This window comes from Oreochromis niloticus, linkage group LG8, assembly GCF_001858045.2.
Source record: "Oreochromis niloticus isolate F11D_XX linkage group LG8, O_niloticus_UMD_NMBU, whole genome shotgun sequence".
NCBI classification, from domain to species: domain Eukaryota; kingdom Metazoa; phylum Chordata; class Actinopteri; order Cichliformes; family Cichlidae; genus Oreochromis; species Oreochromis niloticus.
Genome location: NC_031973.2, coordinates 12,394,333 through 12,407,703, shown reverse-complemented (window position 1 = coordinate 12,407,703; position 13,371 = coordinate 12,394,333). Strand labels below are relative to the sequence as shown.

General features: G+C 39.3%; 2 protein-coding genes across 5 annotated transcripts in view; one reads left to right on the top strand and one right to left on the bottom strand.

Annotated features, from left to right (window-relative positions):
• Positions 1-4,441: 4,441 nt before the first annotated feature.
• The window catches only part of qrfprb (pyroglutamylated RFamide peptide receptor b), a 9,345-nt gene continuing 415 nt past the window's right edge, over positions 4,442-13,371 (bottom strand). Inside the window, exons 1-7 of one of the 2 annotated variants that reach the window (XM_005471374.3) lie at positions 13,046-13,155; positions 12,543-12,944; positions 11,196-11,354; positions 9,321-9,382; positions 8,594-8,829; positions 6,410-6,507; positions 5,883-6,280 (exon numbers count right to left, since the gene is read on the bottom strand). In XM_005471374.3, the coding sequence (XP_005471431.1) occupies positions 5,883-6,280; positions 6,410-6,507; positions 8,594-8,829; positions 9,321-9,382; positions 11,196-11,354; positions 12,543-12,909 (1,320 nt within the window). In that variant the 5' untranslated portion in view covers positions 12,910-12,944; positions 13,046-13,155. Of the gene's footprint in view, positions 6,281-6,409; positions 6,508-8,593; positions 8,830-9,320; positions 9,383-11,195; positions 11,355-12,542; positions 12,945-13,045; positions 13,156-13,371 lie in introns of those variants that run through there. The other variant, XM_003441907.5, reaches the window with a different exon arrangement.
• tbata (thymus, brain and testes associated) overlaps positions 12,979-13,371 on the top strand; it is a 23,466-nt gene continuing 23,073 nt past the window's right edge. For 2 of the 3 annotated variants that reach the window (XM_025909527.1, XM_005471372.4), the window contains exon 1: positions 12,979-13,113. Coding sequence is in view for 1 of the 3 variants with exons in the window: in XM_025909526.1 (XP_025765311.1) it covers positions 13,068-13,113 (46 nt within the window). In the remaining 2 variants the exon portion in view is untranslated. The remainder of the gene's footprint in view (positions 13,114-13,371) is intronic. The other variant, XM_025909526.1, reaches the window with a different exon arrangement.

Here is a 13,371-nt window from a genome sequence, read left to right as displayed (position 1 = left end):
TGTTCTTTGGTGTTTACAGTGATTTCTACAGCAGTGTTTTAGGGTCATACCACAAAAACTGTCACCTCATCCAATTTAGTGTGCTCAATTTACAACTGTGTCTTTTTAGAGTCCTTATAAGTATTTTCTCATTGTATCTAGTGCAGAGTCCAGCCATCCAGTGGAAGCATTATATATGAAGAGAGGTAAAAAGAAGTTCCACTTTGCACCATTCACACTTGTGGGCTATAGCCCACTGAGACTCACCAGATAACCTAACGCATACGGTCACCTGCTGAACGAGTGAGCTAAATTGGCACCACCTTATTAGTTTAACTGATTAATTCACTCAAGCTGCTCTGATGGCAGCTGTAGCTTGGCTGATCCCCAGTTTCTTTCATTTGAATGTCTGTTACTTGAAGTAGCTGCAAATGAGCGCTCATATGACTGTATAGCCTAAAAGCTTATGATTAAAAAGCTTTTAAATGGCCTCCTTATATTTCTAAATTAAGAATGTGAATGCAGTTGCATTCGCTGAAACTAATGTTTAATGGCTAATGAGTTATCTTTGTGTTTTTCCCCAAGTAGTTACATTTGTTTTTTAAGGAAAAGCCTTGAATTTTACTCATGTTGTTGGTAGAAAGAGGTTTGATATCAAATATAGAGATGATCAGATCAAAGTTCAGTCCAGTAAGTACTTGTGTGCTCAGTAGTTAAAAGGAGCATTCCTGTCTCTGTGCTATCAGGAAATAAAAGGCTTTTGGAGTGCTATAATGGAAAATACAGTAATATGGTCAAAATGCTTTTTGGGGCCCAGCTGGCTTGTTTTATTCTTTTAACTTGTCATTGGTTGTGGCAGCCTTCGCCAATGAAAGTTCTTTTAATCTGAATGCAACAACCAAAGGTTTGTGTTTAACCTTTTTTTTTGTCCATAACAGTGTATGCCAGTCACATTCTCTGATTCATTGGAAGCCCAGCTGTGAACTTCAGAAGATCCCTGGAGCTTGCAGGCGAAATCTTTATCGTTTTATCTCCGATGACCAATTACGCCCTCTCCCCTCCCCTGCTGTGACTTTGGGTTAACACTGGAATCCTTAATGACTTCCACGAATAGAATAATTGAGAACTAATAATAACAGAATTTATTGTCTATATGGTAAATATTTGATATTCAAAAGACTGATTTTAGGTGGCATATTCTTTTTGACTCTTCAAATATAACTAAGCACTAATGTATTTCATATTGCTGCAAGTCATCTGTTAGTTTGCTTAGCATTACAGGTGCTACAGCAAGATATCAGGTTGAGCTGAATTCTGATGAGTCCCATTAACAACCTCTTTCAGAAATGTTTGCCCCTGTGCGTGTGTCCTTAAGCACATAACTACTCTGGAAGAGAAATTCCTGTCTTCTGAATAGAAGGGGAGGAAAAAACAAACATCACAATAAGGTTTAAACAGTCTCACTGTTCCTATTCTTTTGCTTAGATATTCACAGTAACACAATTCCTTGCATTTTAACATTGCTTTTCTTTGTACTGAGATCAAAAATAGGTGTTTCCTTTCTTCAAGCAACACATGAAAACAAAGTAGTTACACTTTGATACCCAGTCTGTTCTCTCCAGTATTATTCACACAGCCTAAATTTAGCACTGAAAAGAGGTGGGACTTAAGCATAGAACTTAATATACTGCCATGAAAATTACTTATTTTGCTTCTAAATCTATGTATAAGCTTTTCTATCTAAGCTGTTTATAATCAAGTACCTAAAGATGCAATTTCAAATGGTTTTTTTGCTAAGTTGTCTGCTGTGTGTAATTATAACCACGGTTCATGCCTTGAATATAGAGCCTTATTTATCCTTGAATGATTCATAGGTAAATGTTAACTGGTTCAACAAACAATAAGCATTCCTCCAGAAATGTTCAGCTTCATGGACTGGACTATAAAAGAGTCAAAAGGGAGCCAGTGTCCTAAAATGTTTAAAAGACCTTCAGAAAACCTCTCGAACTATTGCTCAAGACCACTTTAAATTTTAACATTTGAAATTTGTCAGACTCTTTGGAAGCAAAAACTGGAAAACATGAACTGGCGCAAGACTTTATCAGCAGTGAGTTTTGCTGTCAAAAGGAATTCTGACAGAGACCTGGAATTTACAGAAAGAGCTCTTTAATGCACAAGAAATAATTCATGAAATAAGCAGTAATCGATCCGGTCTCCTCGTACACAAATATAGCCTGCTCATGCTTATGTGACAACATGTCGCTCACAGCGTGAAAAGAGATCACATCTGCTCTCACAAAGAGTGAAGCACCACACTGACCGGATGCTCTTTGACAGTCTGTCTGTCGTCCTCTTGTCTCTTTCTAGCATGTTGCCAGTCAGACTTTATGACACACACCTGTTTCCTGTAATTCCCGTTCACTTCTTTACGTTTTGTCTGGTAACATCCTTCAGTCCAGTCATGGTCTTTTAAATGAAGGATGGGTTGATTGTCAATGCAATCTTTAAATTCTGCGCAGTTGTAAAAAGTAAAGCCAATCTATTGTTTCCAGCACAGACTACTTACCACAGAGCGCTTTAGTAACCATAGAGAGGAATATTTTAGTACATCCAGAGCATAAAATACTACTGCTTATGTGAGCTTTAATTCCTCTCCAAGAGCTAAGATTTGACAGACATTCATAGCCTTTTACTTCAAAGCCATAAACTACAAGATAATAAGATATCAACTGGAAATACCACTGAAAATGAACAGCATATCTCTGCTTGCGACTCTCCAAAGAAAAACAGCAGGGGCTTTCTCCTGATTTACTCTTTTATCAATCAGAGCATTGCTCAGTGCTGTGTGTAAATTTGTAAATCAAGAGGTCCCATGACACAAAGACAGTGCTGTTTCAACAGCTGAAGTGATTGAAAAAGGCTGCAGAATACATCAAAATTATCCAGACAGCCTAAAGCATCATTAGGGCCCAGCTGTTTAAACTAAACATAGCTTTCAGCACACACAAAGCATCATCCAATTACATTTGATAATCCAATCACAATCATTCAAAATCAGAAAAATACTAAAACGGAAGCAAAGCTTGAACGTCATGCTCAGTATAACAGAGAACACAAAAGGCACATACTATGCACCTTTAGGCGGCTATCAATGGGATTCACCAATAACTCATGTAATCTGAGTTTGATAAAAGATTAAAAGGAGCTGAAATCGTGTGTTGCTGTACGCTGCTGTAGGAGTCTTTCCTCAGAGTTTAATAGCGCCTCCAGTTTCACAGATTTAACTACAGCTGACACGTTTACAAGTGGCTGCAAGGAATAAACACAACTTGAGCTCCTATTAAAAGTTTTCTGAAACCCTGATTTGATTCTGGTGAGCACGCTCATACGTAGCATGAAACTTGTGTTTCGCATCGTGGATTGTGTGCATCCTGTCATGTAATGGTTGTGTGTGTGTTAGATAGCAGAAACGGGCAGTTTTATATCCAACATGTTGTCAGCAATGAGATAAGAAGGCTGTCTGATTGTTCAGTACCACTGAGGCGGCGAGATGCTGCTTATTTACAGTAGTGCACTCTATTGCAAATTTTAGCATGATTCATGAAAACTCAAAATGCATGCTAAAAGTAGCATATTGATCATATTTTTAAAGCGTCCACAGTTTCACAACAGTACACTGGTAAGTACTGGTAACAGTCATGGTTTAAGAGAAGCTAAGCTCCCCCCTACCCGGGGCTGCACTAAAGACTAAACCGGTGCAGACCCTGTCTATATACAGTACCCTTATCTTCTGCGCTGACATGGATTATTTAAAGCTTTGGAATGAAATACTTAAAAACGTGCAAATCAAGTCTAGGCCAAATATAGATAACCTAGAATTATATTTTTCCCTTAAGCATGAGCTCCAAGACAGAAAGTGTAACACCAAAATGAACATGTATTTAAACTTTAACACTATAGACATCAGTGTCGCAAAAATATTACACAGACCGACTTTACAAACTCTTCTGTTTGTGTTTTTATAAGAAGTCCACAGTCACAACTTGTACCTCTCTTCCTCGCTCGAGTATATCCAACAGGTTTAGGCTGTTTCACTCTTTTGAACATCTCATTCTTCCACGGTGAGTAATAAAATAAAATAAAAGGCAGACAGACTTCCTGTCATGATTACACCTCATTTTGTTTACATTCATTGTTCAGCATTCAGTATCCATATCTAAAACTCTTCAGACGGTCAACAGAACAACCACTGATCACTTTCTTTGTGTTCACATTTGCATTGCTTTTTGCACAAAAAACATCAGCGACTACAGCCTTCACACATTACATTGTGAATAAATGTGGAGTATGTCTTACCCTACTCTAAATGTTTTACTCTGTCTGCATCACTTATAAATGGATTCAGCTTGAAGTCCAAAGCGCTATGAGTCATTAAGAAAGCCTTAAATTTATGACCACCCACTTCCATTTCAATTTTCATTGATGTTGTCATATGGACAGCCATTTAGCAATTTAAATGTGACTATATGTTTTGTTAAAATACACTTTGCAGGCTTATTCAGGTGCTATTGTTCATATTTTCATCTATACTCCTAAAAGCAGAATTCTGTTTACCGTAGTAGTGGCTGGATAAGGTAGAAGATTTAAAACGGCTCACAGAGGGAGACGTGGTGGACGACAGAAGAGAGAACCTTTTAGATTAGGGCAACTATAATGGATCATGGTGTAAACAATGGCCAGTGAGAGACTGAACTGGGGATACAGCCCAGTCTGACTGTTCCACAGTTAGAACAGTTGTGTAAACGGTGATTCATTCTGTAAAAGCATCAAAGCAAAGCCCACTGAACCCTTTCCTGCTGCGTTTCTGTGACTTTGTTCCTGTAGGATGCTGGTTTCTACAAAGAGGGGCAGATCTGTATTTTGTAGTTCAAAGGTGTTTAACACATTGTGCAGATTTTTTCCAGTGATTAAGACATAAGGATGTACAACTTCAAATGCTGACATTATATGTTGTGCATGTGTTGGGTTTGCCATGTTTGTGTGTTCTGATTGACGCACTCAATGTTGTGAGATAAAGATTATTTTTGTATGCAGCAGCAACTTTGCGAAGCAGCGTATTAAGAAAGCCGACAGTGTTAAGAGGTTTGAAAATTAGTATTCATCCCTTCATGTATTGGGAGCTTTAATCTTATTAAACTGTACAGTGGCTATATTTACTTTCTTATGATTTTACCTGCTCAGCTTATGATTAAATGGTCCACAATGAGCTCTGTGATATAATAAAAATTTGTATCTGAAGGATGGTGACTCATGGAAAGAGGTTAATCTCTGATCTTAAAGGTTTGCAACTGAATTAACCTGAAACGAGTTGTTTTTGCTGACTTGAATGCAAATGCCAACTTAATGTGAATTTAGCTGTCGGTGAAAGATTAGGCATCTCTTCTAAAAGCATAGCTCTGCAAAGTCCTCTAGATTTTCATTTCCAAACAGTTCCTGCTGTGCCTTAATACAATTTCAGGTCATTTGGGGTGACATTGAACACTCATGCATCATTATGCTTTCATGAAGAACTGCTGAATGTCCTCCAGATTTCAGAGACAAGTGGAAATGATTTCTCAGGAGGGTCTGACCACCCTACTCATAGTTTATAGTTAAAGTGTCTGTGATATTCGTTAACAATCTTTCTTCTGCGCTCCTGACCAGCATGGGAATACATTCCCTAACTCTTTGCTCTGCAGAGATAGGTTATCAAGCTGTTGGACTTTTGCATCTTTCAGCCACTTCAGTGAAACTTGAAATCACATTTGATGTCCTTGCAGCTGCTGGCCTCAAGTGAAAGTAATTGACAGCAAGCGTGGCAATCCAAGGTAAGCAGTTAAAACACCTGAGATCCGGGACAGTTCTCATTTTACTTGAGAGGAGCTGTTTGCAGGGAGCTCCGTTTGAATGGTGGAGATTTTCTCTCCCATTATTTCCAGGGAGCTCTCTCCGTGTGATGACGTCGAAGGGCCCTTCTCTGCTGAGTGCGGCTCCAGGCTATTGCCTTCGTCTGGCTCCAGGAAGGCTTCTCTACTTTGGGGTTTGATGAACTGCACACTCAGTCTAGGCGCCACCACAGCGCCACTCTGCTGGGTAGGCTTTCGAATGCAGTGGGAGAGGGTGGAAAAGCAACTCTTCTTGAAGTTCTCGTTCATGAAGGCGTAGACGATGGGATTGTTGAAGCTGTTGAAGAACCCGATGGCCTGAACAATGGCGATGATCATGTTGAGCGTGACTCCGTCGTATTTCTTCTCCAGGTCATCTGGAGGAGAGGATAATTACACATAACGAGGATTGAGGCTTTTAATAAATGGAAATGTGCACTTAAGCGAGATCTTTTTTTATTTACTCCTGAATCCACTGATCCCTTAATGCACCAGGCAATGCTTACAGTATTCAAACAGCATGTGGACTGTGTGGAAGGGTGCCCAGCAAATTGTGAATAGAAGAACAATGGTGATCATCATTTTCACAGCCCTTTTCTTTTTCCTGTAGAAGGAAAAAAAAAAATCATTATGCAAAAAATTAAAACTACACAAATGTAACACATGTCTTTTTGCAGGGAAAAAGCAGGTGTGACCAAGAACATTAATCATGACACTCTTCTTGCATTGGAATGTACCAGAGAGATGCAACAGTGAGTCACTGTGGAAGTGAGTCTGTATTTGTGTTAATTTCTTCAAAACACGTACTTAAAAGTTTGCTTAGAGCAAGCTCCCTGTTCTCAAATGTAAATCTTCTTAGGTTCCCTTTCTTTCTATGTCACATGAAGAAGAGTGTTTTTACTTGAATCTGCATGCAGTCCTGAGTAAAACTAAGCACACTTCATGATTTCGGTAGCTTGCAGAATCACCTTTAGCACCAGTAACTCAAAGAAGCTGTTTTCTGATCTCTCACATCTTTGTGGAGAAATTCTGGCCTACTCTTCTTTACAACGTTGTTTGACTTCATTGAGGATTTTGGACATTTGTTCCTGCGCAGCTCTCTTAAGGTCCCACCACAGCATTCCAGTAAGGTAGAGGTCTGGACTTTGACTGTGCCTTTGCGACACCTTGAGTAATTTCTTTCTCAGCCAAACTGTTGGAGATTTGCTTCTGTGCTTGGGATCATCGTGCTGTTGTATGACCCAGTTTTGACCAAGCTTTAGCTGTCAGATAGATGGCCTCAAATTTGACTCTAGAATACTTTGGTATACAGAGGAGTTCAAGGTTGACTTGATGTCTGTAAGGTTCTCTGATCCTGTAGCGGCAAAACAGTTCAAATCAACCCTCCATCACAAGTTGCTATGATGCGTTTGTTCTGATACGCTCTGTTTGGTTTTTGCCAAATGTGGTGTTGTGCATTACAGCCAAACATCTGTGCTTTCTCCTCTGTGCAAAGGACATTATTTAGAGATTTGTGCTTTCTTTAGATGCAACCTTGAAAAACGAACCTTAACTAACTTATTTTTAGAAAGATGAGTTTTTCTCCTGGCAACCCTTCCACCAAGCCATATTTATCCAATCTCTTTCTAATTCTACTGTCATGAACATTAACATTTAACATGCCAACTGAGGCCCGTAGCCTGAGATGTAGCTCCTTGGTCTTTTCTAGTTTCTCTGAGCATTGCACAGTCTGACCTTGGGTTGAATTTGCTGTAAAGACACACCTAAATACTCTAGACCACCAAACTGCCAAAACCTCAACTTTTATAAGGTGCTCGAACTTGCTGATAGTCAGTTAATCAAGTGTATTTGATTAGCAGTACTTGGCTGCTGCTTGATCTCTTAATTCCTATGGAAGCTTTAAAGTTGTACTTAGAGTCCAGTGAAAGCTTTCTTTTTCACAGTACTATATATCTTTAATGAAATGAACTCAGCCAGTATCACATATTGCAGGTCCAAACTATGCTACCAGGTGGCAAAAGTATCTTAAGTGCAGTGCCCTAACGATTCTCCTGGCCGTAAATGTATAAACATATACCCATTTCAGTCTCTGCCTTTCACATGTTCTCTCCACAAGAGCAACAACATTGCTCAAATGACTAATAGTTTATGTTCAGGAGAGTAGAGTGGAGTACAGCGTAGAGCAGGTGTTGCATCTTCTTGCAAACCACCTGTTAATGTTAGTTTCAGTCAGTAAAGATAATTTTATGTCCTTCCCTTAAATGTAACTGTAATTTCTTTGGAGTTCTGTCAGTCTTGCACTGATATTAATAGCGTAAAATCAACAACAAATAGGTGCAAGTAGATGTCAACTAATCTCCTTAATTTTTTAAACACAGGTGTTCTTTTCTTCTTCTTCTTTTTTGCTTAACTGTTGATTTAACCAAAAAAATAAAAAATAAAATAAAATAAAAGTTTATAGTTTAAATGGTTTTTTTTGAAGAGCAGGTTCATTTTTTTTTAAAGATGGCTAGACCAGACAATAATAGGGTAATATTGCAACAACAATGATCCCATTCTTGACCTTCCACCCTCAACTATTGACAGTTCAGTTCTATTAATTGGAATGCAAACAAGGCCAAACTGAAACGAAATGTCATCTGCAAATAAATATGGCGGTTAAATATCTCCGTCAGACTTGTCTAACCCACCTTGATATCTTACTGATCTCCCTGTGGTTCATGGTGTTGAGGACTGAGGCATCACCCACCCTCTTGCGGATCCACAACTCTATGCCAATGCGTGTGTAGAGGAATAGCATGGCTGCCAAAGGGAGCAGGAAAAGGGCCACCATGATGAAGGTGGTGTACGCCTGCCTGTGAGTCACCGAGCTCCAGCTCTCCTGACAACACACATGGTAGTGATCGTACAAGAAGTCGTACTTCACCTGAGATATGGAAAAAGAAAAGCTTTTAGTCATGGAAGAACGTTCAAGACAGCTGAAGTAGGTCTGACTGACAGGGTGGTTTTTACCCAATGCTTTACTACATTTGATTCACACTGATGCATATTTTTTCCTGACAGGTTTGGTGTGCCAAGGAGGCCATCTGACAGTAGTAAGCTTCCCTGAGAGGACATAACATATGGTATACTCATGCTATGCCATCCAACCAAGTAAAAATGATTACTTTTACAGCTTTAAAACCCAAACACAAGATTAAAATTAGGGTAGTTTAAAATTTTGGCCTCAATTAAAAAGCATCTATTCACAAAATTTATGGCTCTGCTGTGAGTGAATTTAGAGCCTGATTCAGGCGAAAAGTTAAGATAAAGCCAACATGTCTTTTCATCTGTTGTGTTCAGAGGGATTACCAGGAATCTGAACCTTCTTCAAGCTTAAAAAAGGCAATCTTATGTGTTTTTTTGAAGGGCACTTACCTTTAACTGTTGCACAAACAGCATCGGTGATCCCACTATCACCGAGGCAATCCATACAAGTCCTGCAAGAAACAAACAAGTATTTAATACCATCAAATAGAAAACCTATAACTTTAATACTGTGTTTGCTAAGGCATCTCAAGGAGAGCAACTTTTAAGTGACAAACAGCAGTCGCAGCAGCCCTACAATTAAATACCTCTCTCACATAATTCATAATCTGTCAATCATGTGGAATCTCTGCGAGATACCTGCATTTTCCTTTCTTCTTTATTCCAATAATGCAAAGCCCAACCCATAACACCAGACACTGTATGGCATAATGTATTGACTTTTTTAGTCATGGTTTCAATTTAAAAGGAGTATTTCTTAAAGAGGGTGTGTGGGTGGGATGGGTGGGGGGGTTGTTATTTAACCTCACTTACAGACCTGTGACCAATTTAGAATAACCAATTAAGAACATAATAATGGCAGGCAGTACTTAACCTTCAACACTGAAGACTTGTGGGAATTTATTTCCCCTAGAAACTATGCTAACAATATATGTTTTACAGCAATAAACCTAAAAATCATTGAAAGCATTCTACTGTGGAGGCCTTTGTAATTTTGCCTTTGTAAACCTCCACAGTGGATTTAAATTAAACAGTCAGGATGTGATTGGTGTACATACTTTCAGGTTTAACTCAACAGGTTTAAGGAAGGATTTGTATTAACTGTTTTTGAATTACAGATATTTTTATACCCTGTCCTCCATTTTTAGATATAAGGATTATTTTTTTAATACTTGGATGAAAACTCTTTACAGTCAATGACTGCCAGAGATCTAGAACCCATGTACATCACCAAATCCTGCATTTCCTTAAGATGCTCTGCCAGGACTTTGCTGCAGCCATCTTCAGCTGCTGCTTGTTTGTGCTTCCTTCTGCCTTTAGTTTTGTCTAAAGTAACTAAACAGAATGCCCTGTTGAGTTGAGATAAGGTGAGCCCCCTGCCCATTGAAGAATATCCCTTTTTTTGCTTTCATAAGCTCTTGGGTTGCTTTTGCAGTGTACTTTGGATCATTATCCATTTGCGCTACAAAGCGCTGTTTGATCAATTTTTCAGCATCTGGCTGAATCTGAGAAGAGAGTACAGCCCGTGCACTTCAGAATTCATCCTGATACTTCTATCAACAGTCACATCATCACTAAACACTAGTGACCTGGCACCCTATGCAATGTGCTATACTTAAAGCAGTTCATTTCCTTCTTTCATACTTTCCTTTTCCCATCATTCCAGTACAAGTTATACTCTTAGTTCACACTCAGATTCACATTCACACTTACATTTACTCTCTCCACTACTTTCCATTTATATTTTTGTAGCCCCCCCTAGTTCATTTGTTGACACCTTAAGCCTTAAGGCATCAACAAATTCCTCACTCAAATATGCACAGGTGGTGTGCAGAGACATTTGCATGGTCATTTTCTCTGATTAAATTGTAAAGATTTTTTGTGCTCTTGGCAGCTTAAACTAGCTGAAGGTGATGAGTAACCACTGTAAAAGCATGCTGAGGAACTGATGTGCAAAACCCATCAACTCAACAGTGCATCAGGGAGACACTAAGCAGGCAAACTGTTTGGTTATTCTAACTCCATTTAGAACTGAGAGTGAGTGGAACTAAAAAGATTTCACATGCATGTTTGCTTGAGAGTAACACTTGCTTTATTTGAATCTCGGATAAGTGTCTTGTCAATTTGGCATGCAGAAGTGTAGTGTACTCACACGCACATGTAAAACCCCATGTATTTCTATCTATGAATCAGCATTGCTGTGATTTTTCTCACATAACAGAGGATGCACAAATACAACATGGCACTCTGATAAACAATCAATACCTAGCATCTTGTATGCTCTTCTGGACGAGTACTGCCTCCTCATTTTCAGTGGGAATACAATGCCCTGGTATCTCTCAATGGCAATGCAGGTCATTGTTAGGATGCCTGTCACTATGGCTGTAGTCTGTACAAATGGAACAGTCTTGCAAACCAGAACCCCTGTAAGTAAAAAAAATTCTAATATAATATAATGAAGCATGCAGAAGAAACATTTTGCAAATTATGACCACTTTTGTATTAAAATGACATGCTCAGACCTGGCTATGGTCTTGCTATGATAGGTTGCTTGTCAGCTTTTAACAATATTTCTGCAGGTCAGTGTTAAAAACTGTTTAATATACCAGCCTCCACTTAGTAACCACATGCTGATTTTTAACATCAAGTCAAAGAGGTGAGGATTCATATCTAGTGCTTTTTAGAGGTTGTAGATTTAATACTTCATATCACTGAGAGTTAATACAATTACATACAAGCCTTTAGATACTATAAGACATTGAAATAACACCTTATCACACTGTGAGATGACAGCACTTTAAATTAGAGACTCTGTAAATGGAATCCACCTTTTTGAAAATAATAAACAACAACAACAATTTTTCTAGTTATATCCATTATCCAATATTTCTTATATTCAGTATCCATTGCCTTCAATGAAGTTTGATATGAGCATGAGCTGTCATTATCCATGCTGTAACAGAAGAGGACATATCAAGAAAACAGTCTGTAATTTTAGAATAATAAAACAATATACAATGTAAGTGTGTTAATTTAATTATTTAAATGTCCACATCGACAGCCACTTATCTACAAATACTTCAGTGCATGGTTTGGGGGACTAAATATGATCAACTGGCAGTCTGGAGCCAGCGGTGCTTCACTTGCCTCCTGCTGTGACTCCCTTCAGGTTTCTGACTCATAACCATCTGGTTTTTTTTAGCCTTTAAGAGACAGGAGGTCTTTATCTGTCATTTAAAGGCATTAGCTCATGGTGGGGTTCCAAGAATCTCTTTAAAACTTCATTCCTCCGAGGATGTTTTTCCCACCCTGTTCTGACTCTCTCTGGTGCCTGAAATGTGCACATTTCTTTTTTTATGTGCTGCTGTACTAGATTTCATTCATTGCATTCTTGAAGCTGTGCTGTGGCTTATTGTAAGAAAGGGACATCTTTCTGATGGTGCAGCGTGTATCATTACTATTCAGCTTGTGCGCTTAGTTAAAGTCATGGATAATTCGAGGTGTAGTGCAGTCTCGCGATTTAATATTAAATCTTATTCCTATCGAGATAACGATCCTCGTGCCTGACGTGCTATTAAAAAGTTGGTGGCTTAAAATAAGTTTATAACTCACCGCCGAACCATTCAGAGGAGATGTTCTGCAGCAAAGTAAACGGTATGCAGAAGAAAGTGATGAGCAGGTCGCTGACCGCCAGAGAGCAAATAAAAATATCTGTCGCCGTCTGTATCGTCCGTTTCTTCACAATTATGTAGATGACCAAACTATTTCCAGCCAGAGCCAGGACGAAAATAACCACATACATGATCACGAAGGTGGTTTTGGCGCTGTACGGTAACTCGGGGATGTAGACGAGCGGCTGGATGTTGTAGGTGTTGATAAACTCCTGGCGGCTCAGGTTGTAGTACTGGAGCGTCTCCTGCAGCACTTCAGGAGTTATTTTAGTGGAGCCCTGCCCCGAATCTGTCGAAGCTGCGGCCATCCTGAGCTGTGTCCTCAACCTTGAGACGAACTTGGCTGCACGGGGAAAGTAAAATAAAGAAATCAATCAGCGGGGGCTCTCAGCGGAAAGCTGCTTTTTTAACCTACAGGTGCGCATCTGGGTGTTGCTGCCTCGCCTCGTTCATCCACCAGACCCCGATGCTGTCGCTGCTGCTGCAGATGTGTGCTCCGTTTGTGCGTACGGGTGAGTGTGTGCGCCCGCCCGTGTGAAACGAGCTGGTCAGAGGACAAAGTGACAGGCCAATGAACGAAGTTGTACCATAGGCTCTATGAATGCCTCTATACTCAGATTAGATGGTTTAGTCCTGTTAAACTATAAATACACGCAGTGTAAAACAATTAACCCGTCTATAACTTTCTCTTTTTAGTTAACACTCCATACAGGGTGCTAATTAAGAAAATTAATTTGATATTTTGCAAACCTATTTGGCAACTCCATGAA